This window comes from Lissotriton helveticus, chromosome 10, assembly GCF_964261635.1.
Source record: "Lissotriton helveticus chromosome 10, aLisHel1.1, whole genome shotgun sequence".
NCBI lineage: Eukaryota > Metazoa > Chordata > Amphibia > Caudata > Salamandridae > Lissotriton > Lissotriton helveticus.
Genome location: NC_136071.1, coordinates 1,074,739,373 through 1,074,764,991, shown reverse-complemented (window position 1 = coordinate 1,074,764,991; position 25,619 = coordinate 1,074,739,373). Strand labels below are relative to the sequence as shown.

Genomic DNA, 25,619 nt, shown 5'->3' with positions numbered 1-25,619 from the left:
AAAGCATTTACCACATAAGTCTTCCTGCGCAGGGCAGGCCCCTGCTCTTCCATCACTGTAAAGATTTTTGAAATCATCAGTTGCAGAAATGTGGCGCAAGTGATTCTGCACTAAGCATCACTCCTACAGCAGCCAAGGAGGACAGGAGAGCACACTTTATTGATGTGGAAACTTAGAAAGTTGTGCGTATTTTTGGGAAGTGGATTCTCTTGTAAGCGTTTTTGGACTTACACATTTTTCAGAGTCGTTTTGTGCTTAAAGCCCTTTCCTTCTGCAGAACACTAGAAAATGCCCCTTCAGGTTTGAGTCAAGAGCCTCTCATTTGTTAAAGTGCACCTCTTCCAGCTTGTAGTGCAGGTAATAATCCAGGACAGAAACCCAGCGTGGGAAGCGCACTCTCTGCATAGGTGTAAAGACACTATTCAGAACCACATATTAAAAGCACTTGTAGAGTAAGAGTTCATGGAATAACAAATGCAGATCTCTCAATTCACCTGCAATTTGGCAATTTGAGGGTGTCACTTGCATTCCCATTATTCAATCTATGTTCAACTAAATGGGATCACCCTATTAAACCCTGACTTCGTTCACATTTTTGATTCAAGAGGTTCACATGTATGCAAATGGATGCATTGTGTCATCATACGACAATCATGCTGATTGTCAGCAGGAATACATCTGTTTTGGACTCTATTTATGTCAGCGACCAGTTGCTGCCAGCTCTGTGTAAAATATTGATCAGATCCCCTTCAATGGTGGGGTAGGGAAATATGGTTCTGGAGCTGGTTGATTGTCTCTCTCTCAGAAACCTTGTCAGTAGTGTCTGTGTAAGTGAACCACTGATACAATCTGCCAGGTCTCTCCATTTTATTTTTGATACCTGGATGTAGCAAAAATGTTTTATTAATAAGCACTTTTGATTATGGGATTTGTAGGCGTAAACATGCTATGAAAATATCAAAATCAAAAGACCCGCAAAGTAAGTGATGTTAGTTAAGACAATCAGGACTGAACTAAGTTGTCACACAAGGCTAAACTAGCAGTGTGTGTCCTACCATGGCTCCACTTGTTTCTTAGTAAACTAAAGGAAACAGGCAGTCTTGTAGGTAGTAAATAAAAGATTAAAGGCAATTGTGTTTAAACAGAGTATTTTCCTGCATTTCGTGGCTCACAGATGCTCTGTCATAAAGCACAAGTAGAAGTGCATACATTTTGTTTGTTTTTCCAAGTGATACACAGATAGACATGTATATTGGCACTCATATTTAAAGCATACAGGAGGACCTGCCTCCAGGGTTGTGTAAGAAACAAAGGAATTCACAGGAGGAACATATATTTTGTTATCAATTAAATGTGTATGGAGCAGACATTAGAACATTTATAAATCCCTTTTTAGGTCTCGCCTGAGCCAGCGCATGCGCTGCCCAAGAGAGACATTTAGTAAGCGGGTTTTGAAAGTGCTACCTAGAGGCAGCCAGCCACCAGTTTGCTGTTACGCGCACAAGCGAGCGCAGCCGCCAGCTTTCAGCGCCCGAGGCACCATCTGGACCCTGATTACTTTCACTTTTGCCGCTCGCGTGTTTGCAGTCACGTACGCGCACACCCCTGTTTTCTTTTTTGCCGTCTTGTTCTCTACTGTCTCTGCTGTATATTTTCACTTGTGATTTTCTCATCTCCATCTCTCTTATATTCATTTTTCTCTGTGGTTGCTGTTTTACTAGATTTTATTCTTGCCGTTTTCATACCCTTTTCTCTTTTATTTTCCGCCCTCCAGTTTGCGAATATTTCTTTTTTCCACCTTTTATGCACATATACCATTCTCTGCTCATTCAGTCCCTTGTTTTCATTTCCCTTATTCCTAGGTCTATAACCAATTTTACCCCACTCTTCCTAACCCCTATCTTTTCTTCCTTCTCGGGCTTCTATTGTATCCCCCAGCTTTTAAGAAACAAAGGCGCTGGAAATGATTGTACCACTTATGGAAAGAAAAGCAGGGGAGGGCAATCCGTGTCTACTCTTGGCTTCTTCAATTAACCACAACTCTTCCCTGCTCCGCTTCAGTGCCACACTTGCTGGGCTGGTTCGAAAGCGATTCGCCATTCTAATCGGCAGCCTATCCTAATTATCGTGCATCAGGCACACACTTGCCACAATGCTACATGCCCAGCCACACGTCTTCATCGGCGCGTGCCGCCACCAGGCCGTGGCAGTAGGGGCGCTGCAGCGCATCTCACTTCGGCGTAGAATCCACTCTGGGTAAACAGGACATCTTGCTTTGTTGTTTTTGGAAGCATGAGCCATACAAAGGAAGCTCGACGTGCCTAGACCCGAGGCAGGTAGTCAGATCTCATGTTTGTTTGTACTTTACTTTTTTTTTATTCTTTAACAGCTGGTATTCCTGTTTCCTGTGAAGCCACCCAAAAGCAGAGGTTTGTTAGTGGGTATTGACACCCTTTGCACTTCTGTTTCATGATCTTCAGATCACTTAAACCTCAGCCCGAGAACAAAATATTATTAGTTGTAGCACATCCTAATTAAATCTACTACTGTCTCTTATAAAGTGGTCATGCACAAGTAGACTGCTTCTGCATAGTACTTTTGCTTGATCAAAAAAATATAGGCCTGTAGAAAACTAAAAGCCACTGACTTATTTATTCTTGTGTGCATTAAAAAGAAGCATTGGCATAGCCAATAGGTCTCGCCTTTGGGACCTTATAAGTGTTTAGCCATGTAACAGTTGATGTTGTTGCACAAAGGATATTGCGCTTCATAACTAAATACTTATAAGGTGCCAAAAGCGAGAACTATTGGCTATGCCAATGCTTGTTTAAGTCTGGCCTGGACCCTGCTTTAGCTGTGTCGCCAGCCGCAAGTAATATAAAAAACATCACACATAAAAATGCATACAAAGAGGCTCTTGGGGTGAGCCTACTTCATATATTGGCCTATACAGTTGTTAAATTTCTTTCTGCTCACCACAGCACATGGTTCGTCCACATTATCGTTCACCTCTCTTCAGCATTCAATGACCGCATTTTACATGACTACATGTGCATATTTGCTGAAAAAAGAGTGCTCTTCAGTGTCAGCACTTTTTTGGGCAATCATTCCTTAACTTTCTTTCCTATCTTTTCTTCATCAATTTCTTTAATATTTTTTTTATACTCAAAACTTGCAAACAGCATTTAAGGAGCAGAGCACTAGAGTCGCTTCTGAACAGCTCTCCTCTGGTACTGGGCAGTAGGCAGGCTGAAGGATTTCCATGTTTTCTCTATAAAGTTCTGCCTAATTTAGTGGCGGAAATATGGTGGCCCATCAGCTGGAGCTCATAGAGGGCTTGTACTCTGCTTCACCTCGTGAGGAAAGGCAGCCCCCCAGTTGTCCACTGCCTACCTTGGTGACTGGAATTCAGATGTCAGCTTCCCCAACTCCCAGAGGGGCATATTATGAAGAAACGGCGTTAACATTATCGCCGCTTTAGTGGCAGAAAACTGCAGCTAAAGCGGCGATAATGGGCTTGATAATACGCCCTTGTGAATTCCCATAGAAGCCCATGTTCTGGTGTGAACATTGGCTTCTACGGGAATTCTCTACGGCGTATTATCAAGCCCATTATCGCCGCTTTAGCAGCAGTTTTCTGCCGCTACAGCGGTGATAATGTTAACGCTGTGCTTGATAATATGCTCCCAAGTTGTGTGATATTCAGGGCATTTTCAAATAGACTAGACACCAGCTTCAAGGTCTTATACATACTGAGACCTCATAGCAGCCTTAACAAAAAAAAAAGCAGTGGCCATGAGTTTTCTAACATTGTGTTTTGTCATGTTCCACTGGGCCGATGGTAGTGTTGTAAAGAGGCTGGTGTTCATCTGCTATGGATGTGACATGTGAGCCGAAGCTAAATAAAATGCACATTTTTAATATGCAGAGGTGACAAGGAGTTTATATTTTCTGCAGTGGTCCAACATGACAAAGTTCCAAGTGTTTTCATGGTTCAGAATTCAATTGTGTTTGAAGGAGGCACCGTTTCTATGGGCCACTTTCAGAATATACTACCTCCTCTAATATGTATCAGTTACAATTTTCTTCACCCCTTATGAGTGCTTTCCCTTCATATGCACATGAGAATGTGGGGGCACATTTTTTAAGCTTTCGTGCAACGCAGGGCAACAAGCAATTGGGACACCTTTCAGCACAAAACCAATCCTTAGGGAATGTTCCTCTTTGTATGTGAAAAGGGGAAATACTGAGGAGCAATAAAGATTTTTCTCCTCATTACGCCTCACTTGGGAAGGTGTAGCATGTTGACGCATTGACAGGTTTACAAGTATTTGTAAATTTGATAATGTGCCTAAATCCATGGGTGAATGCATGGAAACACCCATGCTTCACCCATGGAATGTCTCCCAAGTTGAAATACAACTTAACACAGTGCAAGCAGCTGCTTTGTGTTACATTTATTTACAAGGCCATGAAAGGCCAGGCAAATCAGGCCCTGCGTGGCTTTGTCAATATTACTGAAGGCATTGCATTGCCCCGCGTCGCCTTGCGTAAGGCGAGGCCAATGGAAAGGTTTCATAAATATATCCCAGCATGTGTAAAAGGGAGATTCCTGTTTACTTGCACCATTTTATCTTGTAATAACCATCTCATTACTCAGTAAATACCCACAGTGGTACCCGACAAATTCACCGCCTGACTACTTTGGCACTATTCCTGGAAGCTCCTTAAAGCTCTTTTTGCAGCGATTCATTTCTTATAAACTTCCCTAAAGCTGTCTTATTTATCAAGTGTACATTAGTGTGGAACTAGGGTAACACGTTTTTGTTTCAGATGTTTTTACATTTTTATACTAAGCCATCACTTCTCTCTGCTCCATCCTGGGGAAATGGTTCTTTTTCTAATTGTAAATTGTTGCAGAATAAATATATTATTGGATGTAGAGATTGGCAAATAATTCTAATATGCACAATAATGGAATGTGGTTGAAATAGTAGCTTCTCTTAATTTGAAGAAGACTAATCAGAGAGACACGTTGAGATTTAGTCAGACTATAAGCAGCGATTGGATCTTACAGTATCAAGCATTAGCAAAGGCAGTCTAACTGGATTTCATATAAGTGAAAGAGCCTCTTCCATGGTGGCTGAGTCAGTGTGTTTGTGTTTATTGTGGATGGGTGAGTGTATGTATGTGGGAAGGACTTTATGAGTGATAAATGGACGCAGGTTCACAAGAATTAAGCAGCAAGTGCTTGGAAAAAAGAAAATGTGTGTTCATTGACAGATGCAGCCCCTCATCCACCCATTGACTCATTCTTGCATTCGCTCACTCACTCTTTCACAAGGCCACACACACAAAGTTGCCTCACAAGGAAGAAGCCAGACCTATTGACTTTGCCAATGCTTGTTCATACTTAGGACCAATCTCAGGGTGGCTGAACTCTGACTGAAAAATGAAGACTTGGAAGAAGTCAGTCTCACTTCACTTGGGGTTGCTAAGGTCTGGGACGCTATGGTAGCAGTGAGTAAGCCTGCATTACTACAGCAATGACCCAATTCATGGAAATGAAAGGGAAACAACCTTTACAGCGCAACTTTTACAACGCATTACCATTACAACGAAACTTTTACAACGCAAAAACTATTACAACGCATGTATTTACAACGCATGTTTTTACAACGCAGGTACCTTTACAACGCATACCATTACAACGTAAGTATTGGTAAGTATATAATTATATTTAAAATGTTATATGTTTGGGTTTTTTAAGGGGTATTTTTAGGGTTCAGGGTCAGTTTTCAGTTTTTGGGTAAAAGGGTATTTTTAGGGTTCAGGGTCAGTTTTCAGTTTTTGGGTAAAGCGGTATTTTTAGGGTTCAGGGTCAGTTTTCAGTTTTTGGGTAAAGGGGTATTTTTAGGGTTCAGGGTCAGTTTTCAGTTTTTGGGTAAAGGGGTATTTTTAGGGTTCAGGGTCAGTTTTCAGTTTTTGGGTAAAGGGGTATTTTTAGGGTTCAGGGTCAGTTTTCAGTTTTTGGGTAAAGGGGTATTTTTAGGGTTCAGGGTCAGTTTTCAGTTTTTGGGTAAAAGGGTATTTTTAGGGTTCAGGGTCAGTTTTCAGTTTTTGGGTAAAAGGGTATTTTTAGGGTTCAGGGTCAGTTTTCAGTTTTTGGGTAAAGGGGTATTTTTAGGGTTCAGATCAGTTTTCAGTTTTTGGGTAAAGGGGTATTTTTAGGGTTTAGGGTCAGTTTTGGGTTTTTGGGTAAAGGGGTATTTTTAGGGTTCAGGGTCAGTTTTGGGTTTTTGGGTAAAAGGGTATTTTTAGGGTTCAGGGTCAGTTTTGGGTTTTTGGGGTACAGGGGTACAGGGTAAAAATAAAATAAAATTAAATTTAAATTAAATTATTTAAATTAAATTTATTTAAATGGGTTTTTGGGGTACAGTGGTATTTTTAGGGTTAAGGGTCAGTTTTGGGTTTTTGGGGTACAGGGGTACAGGGTAAAAATAAAATTAAATACAATTTAAATTAAATTATTTAAATTACATTTAAATTAAATTAAATTAAATTTAATTAAATTAAATTATATTAATTTCAAATAATTTAAAATAAAAAAATAATATATACTTACCAATACTTACGTTGTAATGGTATGCGTTGTAAAGGTACCTGCGTTGTAAAAACATGCGTTGTAAATACATGCATTGTAATAGTTTTTGCGTTGTAAAAAATTTGTTGTAATGGTATGCGTTGTAAAAGTATGCTTTGTAACGTCATACATCCAAATGAAAACGGTACCATGTATGAGTCACAGAAAGACTTGTCTCCATCCCCTGCTCTTTGGAAGTTCTTCCATTTCAGGCAGAAGAACAAAGAAAACTGGAGTGAAAACATAGCAGCCTACAAGGCAGTCAATAAAGTTTATTGTATGATTTATACAAATCTTTGCAATGTTAACAGCATACAAGGCAGGTTTGACCTGGTAATAGGAATGGGCTCCAGCTTGTCATTTGTGTTTCACTTGTGCTAGAGTTGCCTATGGCCAATTCCTCTTGTATCGGCCAACATCCCTCACGTATGAGTAAACAGTACACAAGGCACTGAATCATGAGAACACAAGCGTAGGTTCAATTTTAAAAAGCATGCAGACAGGACCCTGCCTTCCTTCCAGCACATTATCAGACAAAGTGGAAACGTGCCTTTTTCCAACTACATATAAATGTATACATTTAGAGCGAACACTCAAAGGCAGCATTATGGTCTCAAGTCCTAGTTATTTGGCTGGTGGACCAGTAGTCTATAATGTTCTCTCTTCCATTTCAGTGAAGGTGGGGAAGATGGAAACTGTAACGCCGGCTGACCACGTGACACAGCAAGTAGTTTGGAATACCAACAGTGGTCTGAAATGAGATGGTGTCCAGTCAGTGCCGAAACATTAGACACTGCAGCTCGTTCGGTGTGTGTGTGTGTGTGTGGGGGGGGGGGGTTAGGGGGGGAGGGGGCGAGCTCTGTGAACGGGTGGAGGGCCGCTGGCCTGAGAGCTCATGACTGGGTCAGGGTGGGGGCCCCCACCATGTACTTTGAAGGAGGGCTCCCTGAATTTCCACTGTGTCCATTACCCATGCACCGGTGCTTTCATGCACGCACACACAAGTGTTGCTTGGCACTGGAGAGCATCTCGGAGGCTCTACTGCGAAACGCCATAACAGCTGTTGCAGTCACCTTTATTATGTGGGGACCATGTGCCATGGCAGAAGGGTGCGGATGCTGAGCAGGGAGGGTCAGGGATCAAATATCGCTACTGGCAGCGAGTGATGCAGGACGGAGAGGACACGAGTACTGGCATCAGCCATTGTGATGTATGCATCGCACAGATTGTGCTCAGGCTCAGGGCTCCTCAGACACTGCGGCTCCGAAGCTGTGCCGTATCAAGAGCTGCAGTGACCTTCGGTAGGTGGAGATGAAATGATGTCTGGACGCGTACCGCCTCACACACAGACTCTTCCGGCTCCCTGTAGGGTTATGTGCTATGCACAGCGATGATGGTTGGAGAAGGACATCTTTGTGTCATGGAGCATGCATTTTCCTGATGAAGACTCATTTATAAAGAAGTAAAATGGCATCTCGCAACAAAACAGACAGTCTAACCACAGAATGGCTGTCCTTTAAGCCCACCAAAAATGTGAATGAAGCGTAAAGGAGTATTAATATCTGAAGGTGGTCCAACGCCCCTCTCCATGTATATATTATTTTGTTTTAAAGAGTTATTTTTCTTAATTTCAAAAGATCTGGCAGGACTAATAAAGCGTTTTTATGCTTGACCTAAAGCACGCACAGTCACTCATACTCATTATAATGTCACATTAAATGATAAAGAAGAACTGCCCCATTGTGACACCAACACTCAAGACTTTCAGAATGTGTTTGCACAATAATTCTGTGACAATTATTTTGTATTAACTTTTTAAAATAGTGACAAAAATAAACATGATGTCTGAATGTAGTACAATAGTATTAACATGCAAATATATATTTACGCCCTAATGGCTATTTTCTCCAATGGCATTTGCTTCTATGTTAATTATGTTAATTTTGTTACACTGCATTATGGTAGCATTTTATTTCAGGTCTTGCGTTGCCTGGCACCCTCTGTTTCCAAACAAAAGGGCAGATCTTGGTTCTAAGGCACCGACTAAGAGAAATGGAAAGTGGGGTTTTGAGTGAAGAGTCACATGAAACGACAGGAAATCATATTACCTGCAACACTAATCCATTTTGAATTTCCTTTGTTGGCATCGTTGTGTCTTACCTTTGGAAATTCAATCTGAAGTGAACCTGGGAGTTTTGAAAGAAAAGCACAGACGCCTTTGACAGAGTGCATGATGCTGCTCAAAGCGTCAGTGTAATAGCCTGGTATTAACTTACATTAACAGTAAATGGCGAGCATGATACACCTCAGCTCTCCTGTAAGAGCACTGAGTTTATAGAGTGCCCTTTTATCTAATCAGGCCTGCAGTGCACTTTGTAATTATAGCACTTTAGAGACATTGACGCTTCCACCTCCAGAGCGCAGCGGCTGGCCAAGATCCTGACTGAAAGGGAACAACAGATTCACGAGCTCAAAAGGAGTAATAATATTAGCAATATTAACCTTAGACTGTCACTTGCTTTTGTCCCATAGAAAAAATATGATGTTTAGTCTTAGAGTGGGCAGATTTCTCATGTACTCACACATATCTTGGTAAACAAAGACAGTGGCTGTGCCATTAACGAGTTCATATATGCATTAATTTACATAAAAAACAACATTTCTTGTATGTTTCCGATTTTTTTGATTAACTCTAAATATTTCATAGTGCTTTAAAAAGGAAACATTTGACTTCAAAAGTAACAATCACTCACATAGCACAAGGCTTCTGAGTCTTTACGCGTTGAACCTCTCAACAATCTCAAATGCTGTAGCTAGCTTCCTCCTAAAGCTGATGAATGTTAAAACTAATCATTTTGACAGATGCTGTTGATCTGGTTCAATTTGATTCAACCCCAATTGGACTTCAGAGACTTCTGACTAAGTTAAAAAGGAAATTAAAATGAAATAAGATGTAACCAAGATCAATCATTGAGTATCAATATATATCGAAAACAAAGTAACATCCTTTTCTTAGGCACAAATGGCCCATCAGTCTGTGGTTGGCGATTTGTGTCTGGAACATAGGAATTAATTAATTTTACATTGGAAATTCCAGTTTGCTGACCTAGGGCAGCCCACATTTTTAGCTGCAGGAGGCTTAAAGGTTACACCACAAACTACGAAGGAAGACTAATGGGGGACCCTTAGTGCTTTGAAGACTAAGATTAATTTTGCTCAATTGGTTGGCGCTTTTCTTTGGGTGGATAAACAGTAAAAAGGACATACGTTAGTTAAACTCTTTCTATTGTTTGATGATCTTAAGGCCATGGATCTTCCCCAATGTTGTATTCCTTTAGAATTGGATCTGACTGCTTTATGGGCTTTGGGTGATGCAAATTATATGTGTCAATACCAAGATGGGCTCCTTAAAGGCTGCCATCAGGGCTTATATTTTTGTAACCCTAAAGTAAGGGGAAAGATCAGACTATATGAATAGAGACAGTGGTATTTCAATCCTGCCATGAAGGCTTTTGGGATAGGATGAGTCTTTTGAGCAAAGGTCAGTGGACAATACTACAGAGAAATCCTGTGGCTTGGTTACTATACTCCTCCAACCAACCCATATGGGATTGTGGTTGCAGTGTTTTCATACATATACTCAGCAGCTGAACATATTTTTTGAAATATGTACATTTTGAGCATAGCTAGAATAGGAGCTAATATTTTGAGAATCTATTTAATCTTTGTTAGAAATCGGATTGTTGGTTGACTGGGGTGTGAGCACCAAGAAATCGGATTGTTGGTTGACTGGGGTGTGAGCACCAAGCAACAGCCACAATCTAATGCAGGGTGAACCACACAATGTCACTAAAATAGCCTGTACTTAACCCTGGTTAGCTTGGCACAAAAAGCATTCAAGCTAAACTAAGAGGCAATATGTAAAGTATTTATGCAGCATACAAATAGTAATAAAGTGAAAACAAAACACATGAAAAATCCCAAACCAATTTAGAATTATAAAGTGGATTTTAATACATTGTTTGTCACCAAAATGACAAAAATCCAATCAGTAGAACCAGAGTTATGAATTTGTAAAGACTTAAGTGAAAATAGTGACAAAAAGCACAAAGTGCAAACTATGGGATTTGGTCACATTGGACTGTGTCAAACTAGAGTTCAGGCCAACTGAAATAGAGCTATGGTCGGCTACAGTCCCCAGGTTGGGCCCGCTGATGTTTTAACTTTGCAAATCTGTGGCAATGGAGGGGGCTGGCAGGAGCAGAGAGAGTGTTGTTGAAAGTTGCTGGTGTAGCGTGAAGAGCAGCCCAAGCGTCTCGAGCGGGACTTGCAGGAGCTTTGTGTTGGCGGTCCCTGTGAGCGGTCAATGCTAATGTAATTTCACACTGAATGTCGGAGCGAGCGGCAAGGTCTCATTGCGAGCGGGCCTGTTTGAAGTCACGAAGAGCCCAAAAGCTTGATTTCAGCTCTCTGAGCCACATAAATGGTCTAGAAACTGAGAAGCACCACTTGGGGGCCTGCAACTCACTTCAGCTGGGTCTGTGTGCTGGTACAAGATTTTGGGGAGCCTTTAATGTCTCTGAGGCTTAGGTCAGCAGACTAGCTCTTTGAGTCACTCTGATAGCCCTGGGGTCAAGATGAAGTGGCAGGTCCAGTGCTCCTTCCTCAGGCAAGATGGCAGCAGGGTGGAATGGCAGCAATACAGTAATGCAGCAGCGGGCCAGCAGTACAGCAGGGTCGCAGTCCTTTCAGCAGCACAGCAGTTCTTCTTCCTGGTAGAGTATTCACAGGTCCAAGAGTGTACTGAAGAGTTGGTGTTTGAGGTCCCCTTTTTATTATCGCCTATTGACATGGCGGCTTTGAAGTTCACAGAATCCCCTGCCTCCCTTGCCCTGGCTCCAAGGAGACTGCCGCAACAATGTGCATTTGTTAGGTCCTTTGTGTGGAGTCAGAGCACTGGCTGTTGCTACGGGGGCTATGCTGCCAGCAGAGGACCCATTTAGGCGCACCTAATCCCTCTATTGTGGGACTGTCTGAGAGGAAATCTCATAGTCTGTCAGTTATACCAAGTCACTTGACCAAGGCCAGACTACAGGCACAAAAGGGCTAAGGGTAGGAAAGTGCCAAAGTTCTAAAAGTGGAATTTTTTAAAATAGAGCTCTTTGCCACAATTCCAAAGACACCAAACAGGATATAGCTACCTGTTCCCAATAGGAAATTACAGCCTATTAAATTGAATAAGGAATGTCCAATGTTATCCTATGGGAGGAGTAGGCCTCACCATAGTGAAAAACGAATTTAGGAGTTTTTCATTACCAGGACATGTAAAACGTACAATTACATCTCCAAACATTTAATTACACAACACCCTGCCTTATGGGCTACCTATGGTAAACCTTAGGGATGGCATATATGTAATAAAAGGGGTGTTTAGGGCTTGGTAAGGGGGTTTAAATACCAAGTCAACAAGGCAGTTTAAAACAGCATTTAGTCTGCAGTGGCAGGCCAGGGACATGTTTTAAGGTTCTACTTAAGTGGGTGGCACAATAAGTGATGCATGCCCCAGGTAGCATTTAATTTACATACTCTGGGACTATGGTCTACAAATGACTTTTAATTGAATTAAATATCCCCATCTGGTGTAATATAATGAACTTTGTTTAGGAGAGAGCGCACAAGCACATTAGCACTGGTTAGCAGTGGTAAAGAGCACAGAGTCCGAAGGCCAACAAAAACGCATTCAGAAAAATGTTGGAGGGTAATGGCAACATGTTTGGGGGTGACCCCGCAGAGATGGCCAGCTCCAACAATTTTAAAGCAGAGCTCTTCAGAAATTGATGAGTTCTCCAATGTATTTTTAGAATACCAGTGTCATTAATAATGAACGACCGGCTTGGTTGCTGCTGTCAATGCACATTGCTTGCATTTTACCCTTCTATTACTCCATCCTTCTATTGCCTGATCCTTCATGCTTTGCCAAAGGACTGGCACTACCACAATTGGACGAGATGTTGATCTGCATAGATTTGCAGCACAGACAACTTCACTATCTGCTTTCTATGGTCCAGCTTCCTGACCTGTGTGTCTGGCAGATCTTCCAACGTGTTTATCTTTCAGGACAGTAGTCCCCTAATGTGGGTGCCTGCCTAATTTACCTGATAAAGAAGTCTTCTGCTCCTTACAGCCTCTGTTCTCTGGCAGCATGCTGGGCTTATCCCTTAAAGGAAGAGATCCATTATATCTTACTTAACCAATGTAGTCTGAACCCCTATCTAGAGATTCACCTGGCCAATTTCTCCTCTGTCTACTTTGTTGCTTGAACACCATCTTATCACCACATACCAGATCTCATCCTACTGCATGACCCCACTTAGAATTATTGTTCCAATGCTCAAGATAGATTGATTAAACCTAGATCTGTTGACTGGGTGTGAGTGTTTGATTGGTTCAGATGCTCCATCCATCACCACCCACTTTTGTACCGCAAGATAGATTTGAGGCAGAATGAATCCTTCTTTAAATAGATGCGTTTTGTTATGTATGGCTTCACTGGAAGCTTTTAGTGTTAATAACCAACTTGAAATCCAATTACTCACTGCTGTGACATAACAACAGAGGAAAGCAAAAAATGATTCCCACTGATGCCACATAAGTCAAGGGGAAACAATCTCTTTCCTTGCTCTAATTACCATAGTCCCTGTCAGCAGAAGACTCTACAGACCCACGCTTACAGGCTAACTTCAAAGCCGTGCTAACATGGCTCTCAGAGCATATCAATACAGCACCTCTTTTCTCTATGCCCTATGGAGGGCATAGAGCACACAGCAGTAAGTAGAGGAAGGGACTGCACAAAGGTTGGTGAGGATGACTGGCAGGAGTGCAGTAATTTTCTTATATTTGAGTGAATGGGGCGGTTCGGAGGAAGGATTGTGTGGGTGGGCGGCAAGACACCATGAGTTTTTTTTTTAGTTGGGCTGGAGGGTTAGAGTAAATGTCGATGATGGTGGGGGTGGATGTCAATTTTATAATTGTGCAGGTGTGCGGGGAGATGGTTTTAAGGGAGTGTGGTGTGGATAGGACACTACGTATTTCATTCTGCGTTGGAGAGGGAATTGTAAATGGAGCAGATGGCGAAGGTGGATAAATATTAGAAGGACAGATGTTTTCAGCAGGAGAAAGAGGGTAAGTTCAAAGGGTAAGGGATGGGTGGCAGGGGGCACTCGGGACCTCTTGGTGTAAAAGATGTCATTGTTCGCTGTTACATATCTATAATTCTATATGTTGTTTACTATAGGCAGAAGTTGTTAAGCTTCTAATGCTACGAGAAACTCCACATTTCGATCTCTTCTACCTTTACTTTACTCCAGCTAAGCTGTCCCAAATGTTACAACAACTCACGTCCTGTCTTAGGTGTTATCCTCTCCTAGGTTTTATTTTCTTGCATCAGTAGGTCCTGTGTTAATATTTTGCTGTGTCCTGGAGACAGACTGATTACAAGTCGTTGAAACCACGAGCCTCGTCTCGACAGCGTGATTGAGATAAATCCTGCCTTGATTGCATTGGGATTAGAGGAGTTATCCATCATGAACAAGGACTTGAGTTTGTTGCTTCATGCAATTTCCACATGAAAAAACAATCCGTGGTTAATTGTCACACGTATTTGTTCCTGTAAACTCCTGAGGTCAGTGATTGCACTCATTTGGAGATGTTGGGGACGCCTGCAGCCTCCATGATAAAAAACGAAACTCGTTGGCCCTGGATTGTCATTAGTGTGTCAAATATCAGAACATGTACTTAAAATAGTGATGTAGATGGCATGTTGTTGCTCCGTTTTAACAAAGAACAGGAAAACAAGCATGCAGAAAAAAGGCAACTTCTATGATTGCGCTGCCCTAGACGTGTTGGGAACAACCCCAGGTTACATGACAAGCACGCCATTAGTTTGCCCTGGAATGTCGTGCTTGAGTTAAATATGAAATCTATTACAAGAGTGAAATGGATGACAGCTTTGCACTCCATAGTAATGAAGAACAGAAAACGTGCATGCAGCAAATAGTAAAACACACACATACACACAAACACATACACTTGCACCCCCCCCACACGCATTACAATACCTTCTTAAATTTATGTTACCAGGCTGTAATAATGCAAATGACATCCCTGACGCCATCAATTTGATTGCAAAACATTTTACATTCTCTCTATGTGGAAACTTAAAGCCACTAAGTCGCACGTATTTGAAGTCCATTCTTTCTATCCTACACATTATTTCCTGCTCAAACCTTTATGAGCTTGCGTGTTCAAATTCAGTTACAAACTCTTGGTATTGCTCGTTTAGTACAAATACTGGAACAAAACCTAGAGAAATCGCTACAGCTTGCTTTACTCCTGTATTTAAAGAACAAAACAAGTTTAGTGAATAAAAGAATAGTTCAAAGTTATAAAAGAGCACCAAAATATATGTTGAAAATATTTACACAGTAAAAATGTAAAATGCATACGCTGAACGCCTAGGACCATGTATTGAAGGGATGGTGACTATTTGAAAAGTAGCCTCTTCCCCTGAGTCCTACATCTCAGATAACCAGGGTGGGCAGAAAACTGCCCATTCTGAAGAACTGTCAGAATCACTGGAGTATAAGACTGATCCCTGTGTGTTTGCCCATTGCTCTTACTGAATGCACAAGGTGGTGGTAGGCAAACGCTGTTTGTGAAGGCCAGCTATCAGCATATTGTGGGAAGCTTCATTGGCACGGGCTCACTTCCCTTTCCCAAACAAAACACTTTCTACTTTGTGCCTTTTACCCTACTCATCGAACACAATGCCCCGTGAAGTGCTCCTACCTCTGGCTTGTAGGCCCGCTCCGCAGGTTTCCTGTGCCCCGGGGCTGTCTTGACGGACATGCCAGGGTACCAGCTGGCACCGGCGCCATTTGTGTGTCCTCCATCTGAAAGAAGAAATGATATACATGACAGGTGAGGATTTGAAAACAATCATTGGGTTTTAATATGGATATGGATTGATTTACGAATAAGTAAAAGAATAAAGAGAAAAACGAAGAGAGTAGACAAGTTGAGAGATTTAAATGTGTAAAGGGATACATTTGGAGATTCTAAATGTGTTACAAGTTCCTCTTCCAATATTGGCAAGTACTATAGGTACTTTTTAGGGTTTCATTTTGAATGGCGGGTTGCCACATCAGCCAGTGCGCTTGCAGTTAATCATTTGACTACATTATGACACTCCAGTTCCTACCTTCCCAATTAGGAACAGGATGGTGGCAGGTGGTTAAGTGATTAGTCAAGAAGGTGCTGCCAAATGGAGGCATTTTATATTTCTTCCCAGATCATTTATGACCCAGCTCCTGGAATAATACTAGGATGACTGACAGTGATTCGCTGAGGTCTCTGACTTGAGTGACATCAACAAGAATCCAAATCCAGGAAAATCTGCGTTATTAGTTGCTATGAGGAGGGTATATGGATGTAACAGGTAGGAGCAAAAATGCATCAGAGCCTGCTCATTACATATCCAGAATTTACATTCCTGGTAGAAATTCTCAGGCATTAATTTGTGTGTCAACAGGAAAACGTGGGCCATCATGAACTAAAGGTTTGTGTGTGTGTGTGTGTGTGTGTGTGCGTGTGTGTGTGTGTGACAGAACATGATGCACAAGATACTGCCAATTTATATTACAATTTTAAAGCCCTGCATATGCAGTGCTAAATTGTGTTGGATCAAATGTGTGTCCGTGCAAATTCAAGTAAATAAGGGTTTTGTTGTTACCATGGAAGTGACCAAGGAAGGTGACATTACCAATATACCAATATGGTCAACACTCGCAGACATAATATTTTGTGTACTCATAGATTTATATGGATGCATATATATATATATATAAATAAATATATATATATATATACATATATATATATATACTGATAAAAACAGAGGTTAAATGGACATTATGGCAGATGAAAATGTCAGCTAAAACATAACACTTTAAACTAACAAAAGACACTAAAATTGACTAGTTATAATTAACTGAAGTAACTATAATTCCTTAAATTTAGATCAGTCTTCTTCTAACTTATTCATAATTTTTAAATGCTTGGTAAAGAATTGTGAAACAGGCTGGAGGAGATTCAAAGGGAATGATTTCAGGTAAAGTTTCCAGCAAGTTTATGAACTCAAGTTTCCTGATTATTTACTGTAGTTAAAAACAAGTGATATTCTTTCTCCGGTCTTATTACCAAGTCTGTTATAGAAAACAATGTTATAGCCTGGTGGGATGAGATAGTCAATATCTGCTTTCTGTCAAAGTCAATTAAATTAGCTTTCTTTTATCAGTTTGATACTTTTAGCTGCATGAGCAACAGCAATTTTGGCTTTATTATAGGTACATATACAAGTCAGGCCTTCTCCATGCAGAGATGTTGAGGGCGCCCATGGAAACTTTGGGAGTCATGTAGCAGCATTGCAATAAAAATCCCAGCAGCACTACAATGAACCACCCACCCAACGTGGCACGCAAAATTAGAGACGTGTTTGGAAACAGGTGGGGTGGAGCAAAATATGATTGCACTGTTTGTGGTCCCTGAAAACAAGTAGAGAGAGATGGCCCAGGATCAGGTCAAGAGGAAAGCTGGGAAGGGTAGGGAAAGAAAAGAACAAGAAAAGATAGAATCAAGGATGGAATTGGAGACAGTCTAGACCTAAGATGGCCAAGCTGGAAATTAAGCTGATGTGGGCAGAAGCATAAAGCATAGGAAGCAAGGTTTTTTTAGTTAAACATGCTGAACCGTTGCACATTGAAGGGTTAGAGTAGTGTTAAGAGCCTTATGGTTAGTAAAATGTTTAGGGATTGAAAACGAGGTAGAATTGAATTAGGTTGTATGCCAAAGTCAAAGGATTGTCAGTGCTTGTGAGCGCTGCTTGCTTCCAACAAAGCAGCCTTTTCCATAGAGCAGGAATTTTAGAAGTGAATCTGTTTAATTTTATATTCACTTTTTAAAATATTTTTAATCACTCCTCTCCCTTCGTTTGCTAAGAAACATTTATGTGTAGATTTTAAAAAGTACATCGCTGTAAGGTTGAGTAAATAAGGACTTTCTACTGTTATAAAGCTCTAAGATTTTTACTCAGTTCAGGCGGACGGACTTTGCATTCTATATTGTAAGGGTTTATAAATATGGCTACATGCCACTTTGTTTATCAACAATCGTTTATTTTCATCTAAGGGACAGCCAGCAGTAAGACCAGCCTCCATGCTGTACATGAGTGAGCCTGAGCCACAACCTCCTAGCCCTTGCCTTCAACACAAACGAGCAGGTGCTGATTACTAGTACTGCAGTTGTTCTGTTTATTGATCATCACACTCACCATTGTTCCCAACACATTAAAGTATTCTTTGTTAGAAAAGTACTCCTAAAAACAATCGTGCATGTGGATGTGTTTGTAATTTATTCTACTAACGCTTTAAATGCCTTCTTGACTGACTTGATTTCAGGCTAACTATTTTCAACTAGTCCTCAGAGACTTTTAGAAAGCAGTCAATGACTGGCCATGGTACAGTTTTAGTGATAGCTTGTTCGAAAAGTATGCATTGCATTTGTGTGACCTTTAGAAATGGATTTGGAATGAGGGACAACCATGAGTACAAGGTTGTTAGTTCTAAGGTTACAGGTAGGGAGATGACATGGAATCTGTCTTGAAATATATGTGTGGGATAGATTCTTAAGAAATCTGAATATGAAAACAATCCAATTGAATTCTCTTCAACAAGGATATGGGAATCTTATAGCTGCTGCCATGGGATCTCTCGTGGACAGAACCTAGAACATTATGAATGCACACATTCTGCCTCCTTTGATGCCCCATGTGTTTGGAATGAAGGGAGTCTGACCTGTAGCACATCACTGGAATACTCCCTGGGGTTTGTAACCACTCCAACTACTAATGCCTTATCAGTTGCTGATACATGTACACTATGTGGAATGCGTTATTCAGGCAGAATATACAGGTACCACCCATTTCTCTAATCTAGCCATCGATTGAAAATTCTGCGTCTGAAAAAAAAATACTGGGGACATTATCTCAAGAACATGTGATAACCATCGCAAAATTAACTTAAAGCAACTTTCAACATCGCAGTGTATTGCGGGAAAATGACGCAGTGTTAACTAAGTATTCAGAACACGGAGGCACCATGCGATAGGCCCCCGACAACGCGTCAAATGTCTGCGATAAAGTCAACGCAACACTGCAAAAATGCGGAACAGAAATGCCAAAAAAGTTGCGATGTGGCCAATTGCGATACAAAAAGCAGCAAAAACCAGCGGCAGGCCTGCAAATCCCACATATCTGACGGGAAAATACACTATAAAAACAACAAAAAGAACACACCAAAAACAAGCACATGATGCACCTGGATCGCGTGCAAAGGCCAACATGAACCCCACAGACCACCAGCAACGAACAACGGGGTCAGGGAAAGCCAAGGAGAAGAGGGAGAGGAAGACGGGGTGCAGTCCGCAGGCAAACCAGATCAGCATCACACAGGTGACAGAACACTGCCATCATCTGACCCACAATTGGACTACCATGAATGCAGTCGGAATGTCGAGGAGGTCAATGGAGGATGCCTAGAGGCGCTGACATGATGTGAAAACCAAACCAAGGACAAACCCACTGCCAACAGGAAGGCAGCAACGGCAACAGAAGGTGGGAGTCCAGCACCACAGGAGGAGCTAGAGGAAACCGAGGCCACAGTCATCAGTGTGGAGACGGTGCAAGGACATGGGAGTCCAAACACAGCTCCAGAGGACCAGACACAACATCAACAGGGCGAGTAACGGTCAGGGACTGGTGGGAAGGGGGGGATGGGCACACTGGCACACATGCACAACGATGTGTGGCACACTGCACACCCACAATGACCCTGGATCATGTCTCTGATACCCATGGCACTCTGCAGCCCACACACATAGCAAGGAACAACACATCCACATTGACGACAATGTGGTACAATGTGCAAACCCGGCACTGCAGAACAGAGGACACAACTGGCTCTCTACATGCACTGAAACAGGCCAACTACATCTGACAGAGTTGGAAACTGTGATATAGAAATGTACGCTTACAACCCACTCTCCACCAGAGTGTGTCCATGAATGTCGGGGAACAGACTTAGTGGCACCGGGGCTGAGAGGGGATGAAGTCTGCGATGAGGCCGGGAAAATGATATAAACTTGGTCATTGCTAAATCAAGACTCAGTTTCAAATGTGTGTCCTACTCCAGTGCAGTGTGGCCCTAGGGCAGTTGTAATCGTGGGCACACAGACACATTTGTTTGGAGTCCCATACACAGACCTGGTGGCACCACATCGAAGCGAGTATAGTGACATATAATCTACCAAAAGCAATGTTCTTTGCCATGGTGTAACCAAGACTCAGTTCCAAATGTGTGACCTACTTGTCTGCTGGGTATGCCGGTGGAGTACATCAGCGAGAAAGGAGTACTACGGCCTTATGTCGTGGAGCCCGTGATGGTCTGTGGAGGCTGCATGGGTTGCGGCTCTCAGGCTTGGAGCTTGCACCGGCATGTGGTGTGTCCTCTTCAACACACACTGGTGTCGGCAGGTGGGCAATGAGGCCTGGGTGCGCAGGGGCAGGCAAGACTGGTTTGGGGACCAGCGGCCCGGGGTGCAGCAGGCACTCAGGATCGCTGGCAACACCGCTCACGGCGACGGCGTCAGCCTCATGGCAGGGTGAGAGGTGCCGCCCTGGCAGACATGTTGGGCATTCCAGAAGAGGAAAACACCCAGAGTTACGTGCCCTTTATTCACACTCCTATGCTGGCCTGGCGTACACCGGGCCAGCCCACTCCACTCACGCTAATGGGCGGGAAGTAACAAGCTACATTGCCCCAGTGGCTGAGGGTGACATGGTTGCATCCACTGTTCACTACACTCCGAACACCAGCGGTGTGTATCGACATAGATATTTGTGTGGTCTGCATACTGCAGTCTGGCCCTCATATCCACGCCAAACTTGGCATTGTGTACATTCTCATTCATGTGTCACTTGCCTCCTTCGCACATGCCTTGTTCCCTCCTCTCTCCACATTCGGCTATTGTGTGGCTGAGGTACCATGCCGTTAATGGCTAATGTACATGGCTGGCCCAAGTTCCCACCTTAAGCTGTGTTGTCGTGTCTGGTGGGTGTGCATGTTGTTTGGCATGTTGTATGTGAGCTTGTGACATGTGCATTCCTGGTGTTGTGAGTTGCATGTGTGTGGAGTTGAGGTGTGTGGTGTGTTCATGTGGTATTTACCAATGAGCAGTGCATTTCTGTGGGTGCCATCCTGGTGGCGCTGGTTGATGATGGACTGTCAGAAGATGTAGGGATCATGCACACTGCCTGGGTGGTTGGGGTTGACACTGGTGGAGATTCCCTGGTGGTCCGCTATTGCCTGCACATTGATGGGATACGTGTGCTTTCTGTTGTGGTTATTGTGTGCAGTGTTGTCAGGGGGCACAAGTAGGACATGTGTGCAGTCAATTGCCCCCTCACACGTGCGAGAAGCCGGCTGTGGCATAGACGCCTTGCTTGGTCTCCGGCTGATCCTGCGCAGTGTGGGGGAAGTATAGAGAGTGGGGTACCGAGCTGATGGTGTCATCCATGACCCTTTTGAGGGACTTGGATTGGGCTGGTTGTGAGACTCTTCCGACTCTGGCAGTTGTTGGTTGGAAGGTACCATAGGCCAACACATGCAGCGCATCCAGAAGCTTTGTCTGAGATGGGATGTTGGTTGTCCGCTGTGTTGGTACCGTCAGCCTGTGGACAATGGTGGTCAAGATGTGGAGGATGGTTGTCCCTTTGTGCCTGTCGTGGGCAATGGCATTCCCTGGTGTTGGGTCTGTGAGGCTGGTGCATTTTCTGAGGGCCGCTGTCTTTGTCTGCACTGCCTCTATGGTGGTCTGGGGGTAGTGGAGTTCCGGAGAGGGGGCGGTGGGTGTTTTGGCCCTGTTGGGGCTCCAAGCTGCATGATCACTGGCTCCATGGCATCTGTTGTTCTTCTGGTGTGGCTCTGGGCTGGGCTCCCTTTTGTGGTGCAGGCTGCCGTCCGACTTTGCACCAGGCCTGAGCAGGTGCTAATTTCTTGCTGCTAAGGCACCTTATCGCATTTATTGGAATCTTATGGCCTATCTGGCTGGTCGTTGAGAATGTTGTGTAGTGGTGTTGTCGCAGCTTTTTGCACGGGAATGCCTACTCTGCATCTCATTAGCGTTAGTTGCAGGGGTCATCTGTGAAGATGTTTTTTGCGGCTGCTATCACAGGTAAACTGGTGATATGGGCTGTTTACCAGCTTGTGAATGGGGCGATAAATATATCGCTATTATAGCTGCGATAAAGTGGCATTAACTGCGCGATAAGTCCTTGAGATTATGCCCCATGATATTTAAAGTTGGTTAAAACCAGGAAATGACAGCCAAATAATTCTGTAGTGGGAAGGGAAGGAAGGTTTTTTTCCCCTTTGCAGCCTGAAAATATTATCTCAGTTTCGAAGCTAATGAGCTAAAAGCTGTTAACACCATTGATAAATCTGGTTGCCAACCGCATATTATTCAAAAGAGAGGAGTTGATCTGCAAACATGCGAATGAAAGGGGCTAAGTAAATGTTAAAAATTATAGGGGCCAGGGAAGGCATCCGTAGCTCTCAAAAAAATGGAAAATCAATTAAATACATTCTTCCCTGGCCATCATTATCTGCGAGAACTCTGAATGATGCAAGTCTGAACAAGTATACTATTAGCTCGTCTTTCCTTCGGAAGGAGAGGAACTCACATTTCATAGTTTATCTGAAACCTACGCGAAACCCTCCTGAGTACAATAAAGAGTCAGAACCAGAGTCATTGGAAAGAAATGAGCATCTGGGGAAACAGTGTCTAGGTCAGGGTAGTTAAAAATCCAAAATGCATTATAATTTCATAACCCTCAAATCATCTATCTACAAATCAACAGATTCAATTAACAGATTCAATATTTGAGATACTAAAAATGCCAAAAAGTAGAACAAATGCAATAGGAACAATTGATGGACAGAATGCAGAACAATGTCATACATTCACCCCAGTACAGACATCTGGGCCTAAACCCATCATTCACCGTGCCATTCCAGTTTGGACCCAGCCATATGCAAATCTGTCCTGACCCTGCGCCCCAATAGAAACAGTCCAGCCCGAACTGCTAGGCCAGGTCCTCTCTGGACTGGAAAAAAGCATCCTTGGACTGGTTTTGGGATTTCAGCCCTCATCAGCCAGGATGGCTTGACTCCAGTGGCATGGAGAGCACGGGACCCACGTCTGGGCATACAGGTCCCACTCCAGGTAACAAGTGCAAAAAGAACAATTGATGGACAGAATGCAGAACAGGATGCTTGATTCCGGTCCAGGGAGGACCTGGCTTGGCAGTTTGGGCTTGGCTGTTCCCACAAGGAAAAGGGTCAAGAATGATTTGATTATGGCTGGGTCCAAACTGGGGTGGCGTGGTGAGCAAAAGAATGATAGATTAAACCCAGATCCTTGTGACTGGGGGTGAATGTTTGCATTGTCCAGCATTCCGTCCATCAATTGTTTCTTTTGCATATGTCACCCTAAGTGGGAAGGGTATACCCAGACATGGGTCCCGTGCTCACTACACCACTGGATTCAAGCTAGCCTGGCTGATAAAGGGTGATGCCCTGAAACCAGTCCCAGGATGCTTGATTCCAGTCCAGGGAGGACCTAGTTTGGCAGTTCGGGCTGGACTGTTCTCAAAAGGAACAGGGTCAAGACTGATTTGCATATGGCTGGGTCCAAACTGGGGTGGTGTGGTGAGCAAAAGAATGATGGATTAAACCCATATCCTTTTGACTGGGGGTGAATGTTTGCATTGTCCAGCATTCGTTCCATCGATTGTTACTTTCGCATATATCACCTTGAGTGGGAAGGGTATGCCCACACGTGGGTCCCGTGCTCACTACACCAGTGGATTCAAGCTAGACTGGCTGATGAAGGTTGATACCCTGAAACCAGTCCCAGGATGCTTAGTTCCGGTCCAAGGAGGACATGGCTAGGCAGTTCGGGCTGGACTGTTCCCACAAGGAACAGGGTCAAGACTGATTTGCCTATGGCTGGGTGCAAACTGGGGTGGTGTAGTGAGCAAAAGAATAATGGATTAAACCCAGATCCTTGTGACTGGGGGTGAATGTTTGCATTGTCCAGCATTTTGTCCATCAATTGTTTCTTTTGCATATGTCACCCTAAGTGGGAAGGGTATGTCCAGACGTGGGTCCAGTTATCACTACACCACTGGAGTCAAGCTTGCCTGGCTGATGAAGGGTGATGCCCTGAAACTGGCCCCAGGATGCCAGGGAGGACCTGGCTTGGCAGCTCGGGCTGGACTGTTCCCACAAGGAGCAGGGTCAAGACCGATGTGCATATGGCTGGGTCCAAACTGGGGTGCTGTGGTGAGCAAAAGAATGATGGATTACACCCAGATCCTTAAGACTAGGGGTGAATTTTTGCATTGTCCAGCATTCCGTTCATCAATTTTTTCTTTTGCAAAAAGTAGAACAAGCTAACAATGCTTTTGTGAAGCAAACCAAAGCAGATGTGATATTCATCAAACCCAACTTTGTACTCAGTTATGACATAGCTGATATTATTTGAAAAACAATCTTCAACCTCGATGAAACCCCAAGCTTAATATATCCAGACCAGTGGGGATCTTATTGGAAATTGGTGCTACGTGAATACTTGACGTGTTGGTGTTGAGAAGGTACAGCAATCTACAACTTTTGTGGAAGAAAGTTTGGATTGATAGTGAATCACACCACTGTGCTGCATGTGAGTGTGTCTAGTTAATAAGAGTTAATCAGTAGTCTCAAAACAATTATTATTAGTAGGATTTCAAAACCCAGTGGCAGTTTAACTTTCTGTGGCAATGGCACATTCATGGGTTGTTAAATTGTAATGCTTTTTGTGACAGCTTCCAAAACCTTAATTCCGTATTATATGATTGTACTACTGAATATCGACCCCAGAATATTCACCTACAAGAATATTGTAGTCAGACTATCAAGGGACAATATATCTAAAAGTAAATGCATATAGGGATGTAGAGAATGACTATTCTTAACTCTACATCTAAACACGTTGAAGAGGAATATCTCCAAGGTACATATATGTAGAGTTAGGTATAGAAAATCTATAGCAACTGCCCTGTCAATATTTAGGTTCCAGTATTTGTCGCCTTGATATTCTTGTTTCAATATTTAGGGTGAACACATGTTTTTTCACAACAGATTCAGAAGTTGGTAAGATTGCACAGAGTGTAGGCAACCGCAAAAAATACATATTGCAATTGCCAAGAGTACGCTTGTCCAGTTCTCCAAATTTGATTGTGACAAGGTTGTGGAAATTAGTTTAGAAATGTATATAGGATATATGTGGATTCCATAGTTAACTACAACTGAGGTGCTTGAATTAGTGACCATGCAACCAGAAAAAGGATGTCTATCCTTCCTTATGGAAGTTTCTTTAAATGTAGCTCCAAACACATTGTTACTAAGGGTAGTGTTTGTAATCCTATACTCATTCTTTCCTATTGGGTATGGACACATCATGGAATGAGGCATGAATCCATTTTCAGGATTGGAATATTTCATGGCAGTGGATACAAATGTATCAAAGCATATGCTTCTTCCAGTTACTTAGAAGAAGTTATTTAACTTCTTTATCTTTCAGTAATGCAACACTATTTGCAATAATCAGAGGTAGTTTCTGCATGTATGTCTGATCCTTTGAGCTCCGGGCACTTCTCTTGTTGGATGTACCTTTTATTTACTAAAAATGGTGTTGGTTCACTTTTTAGCACTTCTCAGCTCTAATTGCATCTTCTCAGAATTGAAGTGTGGAGAGCACTGCC

General features: G+C 42.8%; 1 protein-coding gene across 1 annotated transcript in view; it reads right to left on the bottom strand.

Moving 5' to 3' along the window:
- THSD7A (thrombospondin type 1 domain containing 7A) overlaps positions 1 to 25,619 on the bottom strand; it is a 1,031,465-nt gene that overhangs the window by 200,415 nt on the left and 805,431 nt on the right. The window contains exon 11 of the mRNA XM_078663785.1: positions 15,491 to 15,594. Within this exon, the coding sequence (XP_078519911.1) occupies positions 15,491 to 15,594 (104 nt within the window). The remainder of the gene's footprint in view (positions 1 to 15,490; positions 15,595 to 25,619) is intronic.